The 16,067-nt window shown below is 60.3% G+C and overlaps 2 protein-coding genes across 4 annotated transcripts; both read left to right on the forward strand.

Moving 5' to 3' along the window:
• Window positions 1–473: 473 nt before the first annotated feature.
• Window positions 474–10,888, forward strand: CLK2 (CDC like kinase 2). 3 transcript variants are annotated; one of them, XM_058860271.1, is made up of 13 exons: window positions 474–642; window positions 2,710–2,879; window positions 4,347–4,581; window positions 6,272–6,368; window positions 6,715–6,781; window positions 7,097–7,213; window positions 7,433–7,599; window positions 8,009–8,103; window positions 8,397–8,526; window positions 9,210–9,292; window positions 9,516–9,595; window positions 9,789–9,879; window positions 10,235–10,888. In XM_058860271.1, exons 2-13 carry the CDS (start codon window positions 2,710–2,712, stop codon window positions 10,415–10,417), a joined length of 1,515 nt encoding a protein of 504 aa, XP_058716254.1. In that variant the 5' UTR covers window positions 474–642; the 3' UTR covers window positions 10,418–10,888. The 3 variants fall into 3 exon arrangements, with proteins under 3 accessions (XP_058716254.1, XP_058716255.1, XP_058716256.1); XM_058860272.1 differs by having other exon boundaries at window positions 6,275–6,368; XM_058860273.1 differs by lacking the exons at window positions 474–642; window positions 2,710–2,879; window positions 6,272–6,368 and having other exon boundaries at window positions 4,443–4,581.
• A 1,536-nt stretch (window positions 10,889–12,424) lies between these two features.
• On the forward strand, window positions 12,425–15,491 carry SCAMP3 (secretory carrier membrane protein 3). Its single transcript, XM_058860274.1, has 8 exons — window positions 12,425–12,680; window positions 12,798–12,917; window positions 13,006–13,126; window positions 13,202–13,330; window positions 13,478–13,637; window positions 13,793–13,894; window positions 13,976–14,093; window positions 14,207–15,491. Exons 1-8 carry the CDS (start codon window positions 12,453–12,455, stop codon window positions 14,351–14,353), a joined length of 1,125 nt encoding a protein of 374 aa, XP_058716257.1. The 5' UTR covers window positions 12,425–12,452; the 3' UTR covers window positions 14,354–15,491.
• The last annotated feature ends 576 nt before the right edge of the window (window positions 15,492–16,067 follow it).

Consider the following 16,067-nt stretch of genomic DNA (forward strand, 5'->3'; position numbering starts at 1 on the left):
TGGAGCGGGGCTTCAATGAGAGAGGGGCGGGGCTGCCCGGCCGGGACCCCGCCCCTTGCTCCTGGCCCCGCCCCATCGCCGGCAGAAGTGAGAGAAGGGCGTGGCTTGGGGAGATCGTGGGCGGAGCTACTGCTCGTGGTCCCCGCCCCTCCGGTCTAACCCCGCCATGGGGCGGGAACGGGGCGGGGCTCCCGGAGGGGATGGGCGGGGATATCCACATAGGCCCCGCCCATTACACGGCCCCGCCCCTCGGCCCCGTCCCGCTGCCGTCAGGAGTGCGGGGTGTGGCTCCGGGGACGGGGTGGGCGGGGCTATCGCGAATCGCGCCCCGCCCCTCGGCCTCGCCCGGCGCGCGCCGCTGGAGCCGGGAAAGGGGCGGGGCTTAAGGAGGGAGCCGGGCGGGACGAGCCGCTCTCGGTCCCGCCCCTCGGTTCTGACACCGCCCATCGGCCCCACCCGGTGTGACGCAGCTCCGCGGGCCTACGTGCGTGCGTACGTGCGCGCGTACGTGCGTGCGCGGCCCCGCGGGCTGGCAGGACCCGGATCGGCGGCGGCGGCGGGAGCTGGAGCGGGGCCCGGGGGCCCACGGCCGCCATCACGGATTTCCTGTGGGACAAGCGCACCGGGCTGGCTGCGAGGACGGTGCGGCGCGGCGCGGGGTGGGGCGGGGTGGGTAGGTCGCGGCCGGTGAGGGCGGCGCGGGGCGGGCTCGGCCTGTGGGTCCCGGCAGGGCCGCGATGGGAATCGGTGGCCTCGGTGTTGCGGCGGGGCCGGATGGCCCCGGGAGACAGGGTCGGGGCCTTCCCGCCTAGGCCGCCCCGCCTTTGGCCCATCTCTCCCGGTGTCCCGGTGCTTCCGGCCTTGCACGGCGGAGGCCCCGCCCGCCGCGGCCGCCATCACCGTCCCCAAACCGGTTCCAGCCCCGCTGAGAAACGCCCCAGTGCTCGTTCCACGGAGACGGGGCTTGGCGGGCCGCCAGCGCCGCCTTCGCGCTCCCTTCAATCAGCGGCTGGAACGGCGAGGCTCGGGGGGAGCCCAGGGCAAAGCCCCGCCGTGCAGGGGATACCGAGCCCGTGATCACCCCGGGGCCGGGGCCGGTTCGGCCTGTCCGAGCCCTGCCGGTGATGTCAGCGCAGGGCGGGGACGGGGACGCAGCCGGGGGCATTTTGGATGGGGGAAATTGTCGCGGGAGCTCTTTGCGAAAAAGGAGTTTGGGCTTCTATTCCGGCCCTGGCACAGTTTGCCTAAAAAAGCTGTGGCTGCCCTTTCCCTGGGGTGTTTAAAGCCACGTTGGACGGGTCTTGGAGCAGCCTGGGCTAGTGGAAGGTGTTTCTGCACATGGCAGGGGGTAGAACTGAGTGAGCTTTAAGGTCTCTCCCAGCAGTTAACGTTCCATCATTCTGTGATTTGTGCTTGGAACCAAAATCCGTGTGGGGAATGTTTGAAAGCTGTGGAGCACAGCCTGGCAGGGTCTGAGGGGCTGCACCCACTGTGCTGTCTCACCTCGGGCTCTCCTTGGCTCCAGCCTCTCATGTTCCCCCAGAGGGGCAGAGCTGAGGGTCTGCAGGGCTCTGGTAATGTCCATTGGGAAGGGAAGGTTTGCTCCTGGGTGGTTTCCCATGGACAGAGGGACATGTGTCACAAATCTCCTGAGTTGGAAGGGATCCACAGGCATCAGCAAGTCCTGCTTCTGGCCTTGCCAGGACATCCCAACAGCCACACCCTGTGCATCCCGGGGAGCATTGTCCAAATGTTCCTGGAGCTCTGGCAGCCTTGGGGCCAGGACCATTCCCTGGGGAACCTGGGCAGTGCCCAGCACCCTCTGGGGGAAGAGCCTTTTCCTCATACCCAACCTAAACGTCCCTGACACGGCTCCAGCCATTCCCTTGGGTGCTGTCACTGGTCACACAGAGCAGAGATCAGAGCTGATCCTCCTGAGGAAGCTGCAGCCCCCTGAGATCTCCCCTCAGTTCTATCTGAACAGACCAAATATCCCCAGCTGCTCCTCGTGTGGCTCCCCCAGACCCTTCCCCACCCTTGTGTCCAAGTGTAGACGTCACTTGGCATTAAACCTGAGGCACCTCTTGAGGAGCTGCTCTCTGGGAATCCATTACTGGTGCACAGGGACTCTGGTGATATCCAGGGTTTCATTTCACCTTCCCTCCATTCTCCTTGGTGCTGCTTCCCTCCTTCCTGGGCAGCTTAAAGAAGGAAGGTGCAAAAGCTCTTCCTGGAGCTGTGGGCAGCAGAGATGGGTGTTAAGAAGGGATATGAACCTGGGAAATAACCACGAGGCAAGTGGGTGCTCTCATCCTGTCCTGTGGGGCTCTGGGATCTCTCAGAGGTTCCTCCCCTCTCACTCAGATTCTCTGGCACACTCACACATGCTGCTGGTGACCTCCCTGCTCTGCCCGGTTCCTGTGCCATGCAGCTGTTAGTGCAGCTCCTGCTGTCCCCAGGGGTGGCTCACAGGGTCCCTGCTGTCCCCACGGGCAGCTCACAGGGTCCCTGCTGTCCCCGGGGGCGGCTCACGGGGTCCCTGCTGTCCCCGGGGGCGGCTCACAGGGTCCCTGGTGTCCCCACGGGCGGCTCACGGGGTCCCTGCTGTCCCCGGGGGTGGCTCACAGGGTCCCTGCTGTCCCCGGGGGTGGCTCACAGGGTCCCTGCTGTCCCCGGGGGTGGCTCACAGGGTCCCTGCTGTCCCCACAGATGCCGCACTCCCGAAGGTACCGCTCGTCGGAGCGCAGCAGCCGCGGCAGTTACCACGAGCGCTACCGGAGCCGCAAGCACAAGCGGCGGCGGACGCGGTCCCGGTCCAGCAGCAGCGAGCGGGACCGGCGGCACCGGCGGGAGGACAGCTACCACGTCCGATCCCGGAGGTGAGCGGGGCTCACACCTGCCCTGTTGCACAGAATCACTGAGGTGTTGGGTTGGGAAGGACCTCTGGGGTCAGCCAGGTGGGTTTGGGATGTCTCCAGAGAGGGTGACCCCGTGCTCACCCTGGAAGGCTGTTCCAGTGCTCTGCCACCCTCCATGGGAATAACTTCTTCCTTGTGTTGAGGTAGAATGTGGTGTGTTTTAGTTTGTGGCCATTGATCCCCATCCTGTTGCTGGGAACCACTGAAAAAGAGTCTGGCACCATCCTGACCCTGCCTTGGCGATACTAATGTGCAGTAATGAGATGTAAGACTCCTCTCAGTCTTCTCCAGACTAACAAGGCCTATCTCTCACAGTCTCTGCTCATTAAGAGAGATGCTCCAGTCCCTTAATCATGGCCTAGTCATCCATCCTCACCCAGGTTCCATGTGACCTGGACCTGCTGTGAGCTGTTACAGCCTGAACAGTGCTTGTCACCAAACACCATCCTCTCTTGGGGGAACTTCCCTGTCCAACCACCCAGGAGCCCCTCTGGCAGTGCCACTCCACCACCTGAGCTGGGACTGAGACCCCTTTGCAGTGGCTTCAGTGACCCAAGTCTGTTTGACTCCCTACCCGCTCCACGCTCCCAGTCAGACCAGTTTCCTTACTGGCTCAACCCCCATTTCTCACAGCAGTGTCAGATGTCTCAGTCCTTAAAAATAGTTTAATCTTGGTGCAATAACAAAGTAACAGCTCTAGCTGGTGCCTTCAAAGAAGGGTCCTGAGCAAAGGACCCACTGGTCCCTTCCAGTGTCAGTTCAGGAAGATGTGGGGTCCTCAGCTCCGAGTGTCCCTCAGTGTCCCTCACCTGGCTGGGACACAAGCCCCTGTCCCCCTTGTTACGCAAAGGGTTGGCAATTCATGGCTTCTTGCCTTGGGCTTCCACCCCTCAGCTGCCACTGCCCCTGGAGCTGCCAGCATTGAGTGTATCCCCTCTACTGTGCTTTTGTGAGACACCTGGAACACTGCAAAATTTTGGTGTTCCCCATGTAATAAGGACATGGAACTGTTGGAAGAGGTCCAGAGGAGGTTGGGAAGTTGTTAAGAGGGATGGAACACCTTCGCTATGGAGACAGGCTGAGAGAATTTGGGCTGGGAGAGTTTTCCAGCCTGGAGAAGAGAAGGTTGTCACAGCACCTTCCAGTGTTTAGAGGGGCCTATAAGGAAGGTGAAGAGGGACCCTCCATGAGGAACTGTAGTGATAGGACAAGGAGTAATGGGTACAAATTGCAAGAGAGAGAATTTAGACTAGACATTAAGAAGAAAATCTTCCCTGTGATGGTGGTGAGATACAGGCACACAGGTTGGATGTGGATGCCCCAAACCTGTCAGTGTTCAAATAAGGAGATCTGCTCTAGTGGGAGGTGATCTTGATCCTCAAATCCATTCCAACCCCTCAACGTTCCCCTCCACATCCCCCTGCCCAGCTACGACGACCACTCTGCAGACCGGAGGGCCTACGACCGGCGTTACTGTGACAGCTACCGGCGCAACGACTACAGCCGCGAGCGGGGCGATGCCTACTACGAGCCCGAGTACCGACATTCCTACGAGTACCGGCGCTCCCGGGACCGCGAGGGCAGCTACCGGAGCTGCAAAAGCAGCCGGCGTAAGCACAGGCGGAGGCGGCGCCGCAGCCGGTCCTTTAGCCGCTCCTCATCGGTGAGTATCCTGCTGTGCCACACCTGCCCAGTAACCTTTCTCTCCCAGGTGCTGAGCTGGGTAAGTAGAAAACTCACTTTCTAACGCTGTCTCGGACTCGGCTTGAACTGTGTGTTAGAGAACTTTTGGTGCAGAGCGTTCCTGCGCGCATCCCTGTGCGCCGTGGCTGGCGCTGCCCTGTGCCAGCTGGGCACGGGTGGCTCAGAGCCTCTCTCAGTGTTGCCTGCTCAGGTGGGAGGACAGGAGTGCCCCGCAAGGCTGGCGGGTTCCCAGGGTGGTGCTGCATCTCCTCCTGTTCGGTGATGCTCGTGGAGCGCTGTGTAGGAGCCCCAGCCAGGCAGGATTTGTGTGAAGCTCAAACAGCCAGCGCTCAGCTGGTCCCAGTCCCAGAGAGCCTGTGACAGGTCACTTGCCCCTGTGGGTGCCTGTTTCGGGCTGTGGCAGGAAGCCCCTGGCTCTGAGGGTTAGAAGCTGCTCCAGAGCAGGATCCTCCTGGGTGGGCCCAGCTGATGTTGGGTGTCATGCGAGGGGCTTTGCAGAGGAGCAGAGCTTTTGGACCACGCAGCTCAGGTGGAGGCAGAACCATCCCAGGCTCTTCCTGGCAGCATCCCTGGCTTTCTCTTCTTGTCTGTTCTGCTGTTCACCTTCCACTTCTGTTAGACCCCAGACACGTTCTCTGCTCTGTGTGTGGAGCTCTCATGTTGTCTGGTCTGTTCTGGCTCTGTGTCCAGGGAGGGGACTGGGGGTTGGATTTGGGTCCCAAGTCTGCTGGCTGGTTGCTCCCAGGTATGGGGACACTTAGCTGAGGAACCGGAGGCAGGAATTTCTCTTCTCTGGCATAAACCTCTTATCTGCCTCATCCCAGGCTGTCCCTGTTCCCTGTTGGGTTCTGCTTCTCTTCTGGAAGTTAGTCCTTCCAGGATCAGCTTCTTTGGGGGAGGGTCTAGGAAGAAGTGTCCGTCTTTCCCCAGGCAGTCACTGCAAACTTTCGGTTTTGGATGGATCACTGTATCTAGAGCTGCTTTTCTGAATTCTCAGAATTCATCTTTCCCTGAGTGTCGGGGCTGGGGGAAGCTGTGTGGGCGGTTATTGGAGTGGGATGGGGGTGCCTGTGGGGGCAGCCTGGGCTTGTGCAGAACCTCCTGGCACCTGCCTCCTGCTGCCCCTGCTCTGTGGCAGCCGTGGGGCTGCCGGGAGCCCCTCCCCGTGGCCTCTGGCCCTCGGCGTGCTCAGGCAGTCCCCAGGACCCGAAGGCCGGTGCTGTTCCTCTCTGAGCCCCCATGGGAGCGAGAGCAGCTGGCCCCTTCCATGCCCTCAGCTCCCTCACTCTGACAGCTCTGCTGTCACGCTGGTTCGGGTTGGGGCTGTTTGTAGGTTCTTTTTTTTCTTATTTTTTTCTTATTTTTTTCTTTTTCTTTTTTTTTTAATTTTTTTTTTTTTTTTGCTACAACGAAAAGCAAACTGTTTTTTTCTTTTCTGAGCTAGTGTGTTGTATCTTGACATGTTCCCTTGCAATATCCCTATCGTTATATATTCCTCTGTGCCGTATGAATTGGCTGGGAATCTCCTCCTGCAACCCCTCCTCAAACAACCATGTGAATTTCCAAACCAACCAATGCGTGACGCTGGCTGCTGCGCTGGTTTGAAAATCTGATTGGTGAATGATGAATTCCCTGTCTGCCTGGGCCAGCAGCGGAGTCGACAGAGCAGCAGAAGGGCCAAGAGTGTGGAGGACGACGACGAGGGGCATCTGATCTATCGCGTCGGCGACTGGCTACAAGAAAGATGTACAGCCAAATCGTAACATAATTTAGCTCTCTAGTTAAGCTCCCATCGCAGTCGCAGATCTGTCTTATCTTTCTGTTTCATTTTATTTTCATTGTTTATTAAAGAGAAACCCTCTCCTTTTCCTTCCCCTTTTGTTAAAGCTACGTTTATACTGTGTATTGTTACTGAAGTGCCAGGGAATTAGGGCAGCTGCCTTGTGCAGCCGGTGTCAGCCTTCCGCTGCTCCGGTCTCTCCAGCTGTGTGCAGGTTAGGTGTTGCAATGCATTCTCCTCTGCCCTGTGTATTGCTGCAGCCAGGTCCTGCTCCCTCTCTCAGCTCCTTCCCTCTCCTTCTCTCCCTCCCAGATGAGATTATCAGCACCTTGGGGGAAGGCACGTTTGGCAGAGTGGTGCAGTGCATGGATCACCGGAGGTATGTGGGAAAAGGAGAGACCACAGCTGGCAACGGAGCCTTTTGGGCATAACGTGGGAGCCTGGGGGTGAAAATCAGTCTCTTGGTTTTCAGTATCTTCTGCTGCTCCAGGCTCTCACCTTCTGTGTTGCCCATGTGCTGGGGGGAAGCTTCAGGGATGTTTTGTAGGGAGGGAAAGGGCACAGCTTTGGTGGACAACCCTTAATAATAACCTGCTTGAGCAGAACTGGGGAGGCTGGTCAGAAGGTCCCTTTCACAGGGCACAGCCCCTCTTACCCACTCAGGGCTCACCTTGTGCTTGCTGTTCTCCCACAGGGGTGGTGCACGTGTTGCTCTGAAAATCATTAAAAACGTGGAGAAATACAAAGAGGCTGCTCGACTGGAAATCAACGTGCTGGAGAAAATCAACGAGAAGGATCCCGAGAACACAAAGTGAGTGTGCTCTTGGTGTTCAGCAGGAAGGGCCAGTTTCAGGGCTGGGCTGGAACAAGTGCTTGCTGTTGTGTGGTTGAATGTGATCCTGGATAGTTTTGGAAGCATCTTGGCTAGCTGTGAGATACAGACTGAGCTGGGAAAGGAGGAGCCTGACGCAGGTGTGACCCAGCTGAGCGGTGCCTGCAGAGCTGTTCCCAACTGGAATGTTTCTGTCAGTCTCTGTGTCAGGATGTTTGACTGGTTTGACTACCACGGCCACATGTGCATCTCCTTCGAGCTGCTGGGGCTCAGCACCTTCGATTTCCTGAAGGATAACAACTACCTGCCTTACCCCATCCACCAAGTACGGCACATGGCCTTCCAGGTGTGCCAGGCTGTGAAGTGTAAGTGTTCCCTGCTGCTCTCCCCTGCTCTGCCCTGACCTGGGGAGCTCCGTCGGTTCCACTTCTGCAACTGGTGGCCCAGAGCAACAAGTATTTGCTGTGGTTCTGAGTCTGAGCCTTCCTGCCCCTCTGGGAATGAAGCCTCTTCATTTTCTGATGCTTGTGGGCTGGCAGTAGCTCAGAGCACTCCAGCATCCATCCCCCTGAACCTTCTGGCAATCAATACAATAAATCTTTGTGCTTCTACTGGAGCATCATGGCCTGGGCTTTGCCTGGCTGTTCACATCCAGGTTGAAATGTGGGTTAAGCTGGTGCCAGTATGAGCAAACTGAACCAGTGATGGCTTTTTGGGGGGTGCAGCCTTGCTCTGCTTCTCTGCCCTCACCCCTGATTCTCTTTGCTCCCTCAGTTCTGCACGACAATAAACTCACCCACACTGACCTCAAACCAGAGAACATCCTCTTCGTGAACTCTGATTATGAGCTCTCCTACAACCTGGAAAAGGTAACACTGCCTTGACTTGGGTCTCCTCTTGGATTCTTGGTGTCCCTGACCTTGCCAGAGGGGTCAGACACACAGCCCCAGGGGATGTGGACTCCCTGCAGTCCTTCAGGGCTTCGCATGATGTGCCAGTGCTGAGTGAGCCATGGTGACCCCAGGTGTAGCTGGCTGGTGGTGGGAGCTTGTTTGGGGCTGAGCTGTGGGGCTGCCAAAGCTTTTCCCTCCCGTGGTGTCCTCAGCTATGTGAGGAAGGGGCTGGAGCTCCCAGGTGATGGATCCCGTTCTGCCCCCTGCAGAAGCGGGACGAGCGGAGTGTGAAGAGCACGGCCATCAGAGTGGTGGACTTTGGCAGTGCCACATTTGACCACGAGCATCACAGCACCATTGTCTCCACCAGGCACTACCGGGCCCCTGAAGTCATCCTGGGTAGGTGTGCCCCAAGAGGGCACTGGGTGCTGCCCACTTTTATTTCAGTTTGAGTTTTGGGCTTCCACATCATTCAGGAGCTTTCTGGGTTTGCCCTGGGAGATGGGAAGTGCTTTATTGAACAGCTCTGCAGTGCTGTTTACTGGGAATGCCATGGTTACAGACCTGTCATTATTCTGGGTTTGTTCCACCTGGAGAAAAGGAGGTTCAGGGGGGAACCCCTCTCATTCTCCACAACTTCCTGACGGGGAGTTGGGCTCTGCTCCCAGGGAGCAAGGGACAGGACAAGAAGAAATGGCCTCAAGTTCTTCCAGGGTTGGACATCAGGAGGAATTTCTTCCTAGAAAGTGTGGTCAGGCATTAGAAGGTTTGGAGTCCCCGTTCCTGGGAATGTCCAAGGAATGGCTCGATGTGCCACTCGGTGTCCTGGACTGGGTGTCAGGGTGGGGATTGGTCACAGATTGGAGTTAGTGATCTTGAAGGTCTTTTCCAACCTTGATGATTCCATGGTTATCAGCTGCTGGTTTGGCATTGCTGCCAGCTGGGCAGTATATTGCCTGCAGAGCACCAGGAGCCTGGCTGGAATAGGACATGTTTTTTCAGTTATTTATTTTTAAAAGGAAGAGGGATTTGAATTCTTGGCTTGTAACTAGATCATTTATTTAAACAACATTGTTTTTCAGAGCTTGGCTGGAGCCAACCCTGTGATGTGTGGAGTATTGGCTGCATCATCTTTGAGTATTATGTGGGTTTCACCCTTTTCCAGGTGAGAACTGTGTTGTGTGGGTTCTTCCCAACTGGGAGATGATGCTGGATTCCCAGCACAGCCCAGAGGCCTGGAACTGATGGGGGTCCCTCCATCACTGCAGTCTTGTAGAGATCCCCGAGGTGTTGGCTAGGAAGGGGTTCTGGGTGGGGGAATACCCAGGGCTGGAGGCAGAACCACTGGAATCTATTCCATGCTTTCCCTTTACATTTCTCCCTCCCAGACACATGACAACCGGGAGCACCTGGCCATGATGGAGAGGATCTTGGGGCCAATTCCTTCTCGGATGGTCCGGAAGACAAGGTGAGCAAGGCCAGCTGGGCACTGCAGGTTTGCCAGCCCTCCTGCTCCAGGGGCAGTGGTTCTCCTTGGGAGATCTCACTTTTCCTGCTGAGCCAGCCAGCTGTGTCCCACTGGGGCTGGCACCTTGCTGCTGCTGCTGCTGGAGGGTGTGTTGTGCTCAGGTGTAACCTGTTCCCACCTGTTCCCCTGACAGGAAACAGAAATATTTCTACCACGGCCGCCTGGACTGGGATGAGAACACCTCAGCTGGACGCTATGTCCGGGAGAACTGCAAACCACTGCGGGTAAGGCAGCTTGGCCCCTCCTCAGATTCTCCCTCTGGGCAAGCTTGGGCCAGCAGAAGGGTCAGACCAGTGTGGTTGAGGGGAGCCTTGGCTGTCCCAGGAATAGGAAGCTGCAGCAACCTGAGTTTAATCTGAAGTGGAGGACAAGGAGGGCGTGGAAAGTTCAGGAAGTGCCTGGGGAAGGGAGGGTGCATGAAAATCTGTCAGTTCTGGGTAGAGGAGCACAGAGTTCAGCTCCAGGCTGAGTGATGGTCTGAACAAACCAGCCTTTCCCCAGCTTAGCCTGTGAGCCCAGGGAACATCCCAGGACAGGGTGTAGCCTCCTTGAACCTCACCTTCCCCCTCCACCTGGCAGCGATACCTGACCTCGGAGGCCGAGGACCATCACCGCCTGTTCGACCTCATCGAGAGCATGCTGGAGTACGAGCCGTCCAAGCGTGTCACCCTGGCTGAGGCTCTCAAGCACCCCTTCTTTGACATGCTGGGCATGGAGCCCAGCACAAAAATGTGGGACTCGAGCCGGGACATCAGCCGGTGACGCCACAGGTGCCAGCCAGCCCTCGGATTCTAGCCCCCGTGGAGGCCTGTGTGATTTCTATTCAGACACTTGGTGCTTTTTTTTTTTTATACATGAGATGAACTTCCTGGACACATTTGTAAAGCTGTTAATATGTGAGATACTGTAAATAGCCCAGATTCTCTGTCGGCCTCGGAGCACCACGGGCCTGACCTGCTGTCGCTGCTGCCGTTCTCGTGAGGTGAGGGGGCCTGTGTGTCCGTGCTGTAAATACCTCTCGTGTTGCTTTGTCTCCCGTTCCTGCCCTCCTCGGTGTAAATACTCCAGGACTCGCAGCTCTCTGTAGCTTATCTGTTTCCTTGTAAGTTATGGAACTGGTGGGACTGCATGGGAATTATTTTTTGGATCAATGTCATAGCCCATCCCCACACCAGAGTTTTATAAGAATTTTGTACAGTCTTTGTGAAAAATAAAGATGAAGTGAATAAAGCACCTCATCTGGGTTTGGCCCGACAGCAGCTGCCTGGGGTTGTTCTACTGTGCCCCATGGGGGGAAGGAGAAGGGATGAAAGGAACTTTGTGGTCCAGCTCTATCCACCTGCACCATTCCTCCCAGGCCTAGACTGAATAGGAGCTGCTTTTGCCTGTCAGGGCTGCAGCAGGACCTGAGTAGATGCTGGTGTGGGGGGCAGAAAACCATGGACTGGCCCTTTCTTTGTGCCCTGGGTCCAGTGTTGGTGTGGGAGGCAGGGAAAGGACAGTGGAGCCTTTCTCTCCCCTGACAAAACCTCTCAGCCTTAGGGGGAGCACTGGCTGCTGGTGGTGGTGGCTGTTGGGGTGTCAGGAGCCCACATCCAGCTGTCCTGTATCCTGTATTGTGTCTTCTTGGCTCTTCCCAGCTCTGCAGGGAGGCTGGGCCTTGGTTTGGGCTGGTCCCTGGGAATTTGGGGCTGTGTCACAGCTGATGGCAGGGGGAGAGTGTCACTAGGGTGTGGGTGACAGATGTGCTCTGCTTAACGCTCTGCTGTGGCACTGTCAGGCTCTGCCGGGGTGTCCTGGCCCTGGCAGGCTGTCACCATGCAGGGGGGGAAGGAAATGTCTGGTTTCACCTGGAGTGGGTGTAGGGAGTCTCAGGCAGGGTGATGCTGAGGGCTCTCCATGGTCTTGTGATCCCAACTCACCGAGCTTGGGCTGGGAGCCCTCACTCGCCTCCTGAGGCTGCAGGGGCAGATCCTGCCCAGTGCCCGTGTGCCCAGCCCTGCACTGAGGCTGGAGGAGAATTCAATTGACTGTGGTCTGCCTTAGACTTCAAGAAAACACCAAATTCATGCTGGTGTCCAGAACCCAAATCCACAGCTTGTAGCTCTGCCAGGAGCAGCTCCAGGTTTGGGTGGAGGTGGGAGCTCACCTGTGGGATTCATGTGTCACTCCCATTCTGTTCAGAGGCTAAAAAGTACTTTTAATGTGCCGAGCACTGGGAGCTGGGAGGGGGCAGGGTGCGTGTCCTGCTCCCGGGATGCTGAGGAATCCCTGTTCGGGAGAGGGTCACTGTGCAGTCCACGGGCAGCTGGACTGGATGGATTTGGAGATTCCTATAAATAACTGGTCCAGGAGACACAAGAGAAATTCCCCAAGTGCTCGTCGTGCCGCGAGTCCCTCGATGGCTGTCGGGCCGGCTCGGTGACAGCTGCTGGAGTGGCCCCCGGGATAACGCCTGGGGCCGGGCGAACGGCACCGGGCCGCCCGGTAAGAGCAGGGAGCCTCTCGGGGGAACACGCAGGAGGAGCCACGGAACCGGAGGCCCGGAGCCCCGGAACCGGGGGTCGGTGGAGCACCGGAACCGGGGGACGGTGGAGCCCCGGAACCGGGGGTCGGTGGAGCCCCGTCCCGGCCGCCGCTGTCGGGGGAACCCGGACGGGAATTGGGGGGGGGGGGGGGGGGGGGGGAATGGATGCGCCGCACGTGACCCCCGGGACACGTGGCCGCGTCACGTGCGCGCCCCACCCGGCGCGGCCCCGGCGCGTGCGCAGCGGCCCCCTGCAGCGGGGTCTCCCCGATGACGTCAGGCGCAGCTGGACCAATCAGCGGCGGGGAGGGGCGGGGCCTGACGGCGGCGGCGGCGGCGCGGATCCCGCGGGTCCAGCGCGCTCCCGGTCCCGGTCCGGCCATGGCCCAACGCGGCGGCCCCGCGGTGCTCCCGGACAACCCCTTCCAGGACCCCACGGCGCTGCAGGCCCGGTCCGGCGCTGTGCTGGATGGCTACAACCCCTTCGAGAGCGACGCGGTGAGCGGCGGGGCCTGCCCGGAGACCGGGGCCTGCCCGTGCACCGGAGCTTCTTCCCGGGCACCGGAGCCCTCCCCGCTGCCGGCGTAGTCTCACCTCTCTCCTCTTCCCCTGCAGCCACCGCCGCCGTTCCAGACCCCTTCGGTAGCGCCGCCGCCCCCGGTACCGGCGGCCGCGCAGCCCCCGCGGAAGGCGAGTCCCACCGAGCCCCGCAACTACGGCTCCTACGGCTCGCAGGTACGGGGGGAGGCACCGCCGGGCCGGGCGGGCCGGGGGGACACGGGCACCGGCAGGAGCCCAGAGTTTGTGTCCCCCCCCTCCGCAGGCCTCGGCCGCCGCCGCCACGGCGGAGCTGCTGAAGCGGCAGGAGGAGCTGAACCGGAAAGCGGAGGAGCTGGACCGGCGGGAGCGGGAGCTGCAGAACGCGGCCCTCGGCGGTTCCCAGAGTGAGTGGCTGCGGGGCTGGGGAGGGACTGGGGAGGGACCCATCCTCGCTCCTCCTCACCCGGTTCTGTCCACAGCGAGGCTCAACAACTGGCCCCCGCTGCCGTCCTTCTGCCCGGTGAAGCCCTGCTTCTACCAGGACATCCCCGTGGAGATCCCTGCTGACTTCCAGAAGACAGTCACGACCATGTACTACCTCTGGATGGGTGAGTCTCCACAGGAACCTCGGGGCAGAGCCTGGGAGGAGGTGGAAGGATGAATGTGCTGCTGCTCTGGGGAAATTGGGAAGAACAGGTGGTTGTGGGGGTTGGGGGAGCCTGGCTCTGGCTCCTGAGCACTGTCCTCTCCCTCAGCCAGCACCATTGCTCTCTTCCTGAACTTCCTGTCCTCGCTCGCCTGGTTCTGCGTGGACCCCTCGTCTGGTTCTGGGTTTGGCCTCTCCATCCTCTGGGCTCTGCTCTACACGCCCTGTTCCTTCGTCTGCTGGTATCGGCCCATGTACAAAGCTTTCAGGTGTGTCCCTGCACCGTGTGTGCATCCAGCTCCTGGGGGCTCTGCGGGATGTGGTGGTTCCACCCCGAGCTCCCTGTTCCCCCCGTGTCTCCTGCTTTAAGGAAGGTTTGAGAGCTTTCTTCTGTGGCCTAACCTCGCCCATCTCTTCCTCCCAGGAGTGACAGTTCCTTCAACTTCTTTGTCTTCTTCTTCGTCTTCTTTGCCCAGAACGTGATGTACGTGCTGCAGGCCATTGGCATCCCAAACTGGGGATTCAGGTGCGCCGTGTGCTGACCCTGGAAAGGCAAGAGGTGGGTGGGGGAGAGGGAACCTGGGGACAACAGCCCCTTGTTTTGCAGTGGCTGGATCCTGAGCCTGATAGCACTGCGGACTAACACAGCCGTGGCTGTGATGATGATCCTGGTGTCCTTGTCCTTCACGGCAGTGGCTGTGCTGGGGATCATTATGCTGAAAAAGGTGGGTTAGGATCAAAGCCTTTGGCTCCCTTTGGGGGAGGTTTGGGCTGTAAACCTCCGTTTATGAGGGCCCTGGAGCCCCAGCCCTGACCCCAGCCCGCTCCTGCCCTCCAGATCCACTCTCTGTACCGCCGGACGGGCGCCAGCTTCCAGAAGGCTCAGGAGGAGTTTGCGGCCGGGGTCTTCTCCAACCAGGCCGTGCGCACGGCCGCAGCCAACGCCGCTGCGGGCGCGGCCACCAACGCCTTCCGCGCGCCGTAGCCGTGCCCGGCCCTGCCTCCCTGGCGCACGCGGGCTCTTCCCGAGGAAGAGGAAATCCGAGTTGCACTTTCACTGGATCCCTGTGCGTCTGCATCAGCTGTCAGAGGCTGCCTCATCCCAGCTTGGAAGTGCTGGTGCCTGAATCGTCTGCTGCTCTTAACCCCCTTTCCTCACGGACAGAGGCTGTTCTGGTTTGTGCTGGTCCCCTCCCCTCAGCAGACTGGGGGGAGCAGGGTGGGAAGTGCTGCGGCCGAGCCCTGAGCTTGCCATCACCCTCCCTTCCAGCACCAGCTGTTGGGGGCAGGAGCCTCCTCCAGATGGCTGGAATGCTGCTTCCAGGGACTGGAATGGTCACTTGCCTTGTGCTCTCCTGTTTCCCCACCTGGTGATGACACTTGTGCGCCCTGGGGTGTGGAGGGTCCCCTGTGTGCCCAGGGACCCCCATGCTCTGCCAAGAACGTCATCCCCCTCCCCGTCCTGGGGCTTGCTCCAGTGGGATGAGGATGGGGCTGATGCTTTCCCCAGGGTGTGTTGTCCTTTTGTCCTGTCCCTTTTCCCATCCTCTCTCCAGGACCAGGGATGAGGAGAGCAGGGCAGGGACAGGCAGAGCTCAGGCAGCTGCTGCCTGTGGGGATCCTGCCTTTAGCCCATGTGGACCCCAAAGCCAGGCTGGGTGCTGAGGAGCAGCCCTGGTGTTCACATGGCTCCCCCTCGCCTCCAGGGAGGGGTGAACAGCTCCTCCAGTCCCCCTCCCCACCCGCTTCAAGGACTGTGACCCCTTGCTCCCCCCAGGACCCTTCAGCCGGGGCCTTCACCCTCCTCGGGGGGGGCGAATTCCTGCGTGCAGCCCCGTGTCCCCCCTTACCTGCGCTCTGTCCCCTGTCCCGGTGTCCCTGGGGATCCCCAGGACAGGTTTCATGCATTCTGCTTCAGTCCATCTCCTCTCGGATGCTCCCGGTTTGTCCCTGCAGCTCCGGGGCTGGCGAGAGGCTTTGTGCCTTCAGCTGTGGGGGCCGGTGCCCTCCCCGTCCTGCTGCGGCGTGGGCTCCTCTGGGGGTCCCCGCCTCCTCCGCTGCTCCCCGTGTGCTGTTCCCCGACCGCCTCCCGGTTTATTTAAGGAATAAATGAAGGTTCACTCTGTTCTTTCGCCATCTCCGTGCGCCGACCAGGGCTGGGGGGAGCGGCGGGGCCGGTAGCGGTGTCGGTAGCGGTGTCGCAGCTCCCGGGGGTGGTGTGGGTGGACTACAGCTCCCGTCGTGCCGCACAGGGGCGGCCCCGGGGCGGGCGCGGCCAAGGAGCCGCCGGCGTGTGGGACCTTCCCCGCAGCTCCCGGCGCTTCGCCGCCCGCCTCCAGCCGCGGCCCCGGGCATCCCGGAGGGCGCGGCGGCGGCGATGCTCGCCCGCAGCCTTCGGCCGACCCGGCTTCCCCGAGCGGCGCCGGGGCTGTGGGGCGCGGGGCGGACCGACCGCCGGTAGCCGCCCGCCCCTGGCGGTACCGGCCCGGTAGCGGGACCCGGCTCTGCGCCCACCGCCCGCGGAGGATGCTCCGGTCCGGACCGCGGCTCCCGCCTGCTGGCGCTGCCCCGGGGGCCGCGTCCCGGGCGGCGGCTCTCGGACCCCGCGGGGCGGGATGATCTCCCGGCGGGAGCCCGGCGCTCCACCGACGGCCAGGGACGAGGCGGCGGTCCCGGGGCCGCGCTCCGTCTCCGGCCGG

The sequence above is a fragment of the Poecile atricapillus genome, chromosome 33, assembly GCF_030490865.1.
Source record: "Poecile atricapillus isolate bPoeAtr1 chromosome 33, bPoeAtr1.hap1, whole genome shotgun sequence".
Taxonomy (NCBI): Eukaryota; Metazoa; Chordata; class Aves; order Passeriformes; family Paridae; genus Poecile; species Poecile atricapillus.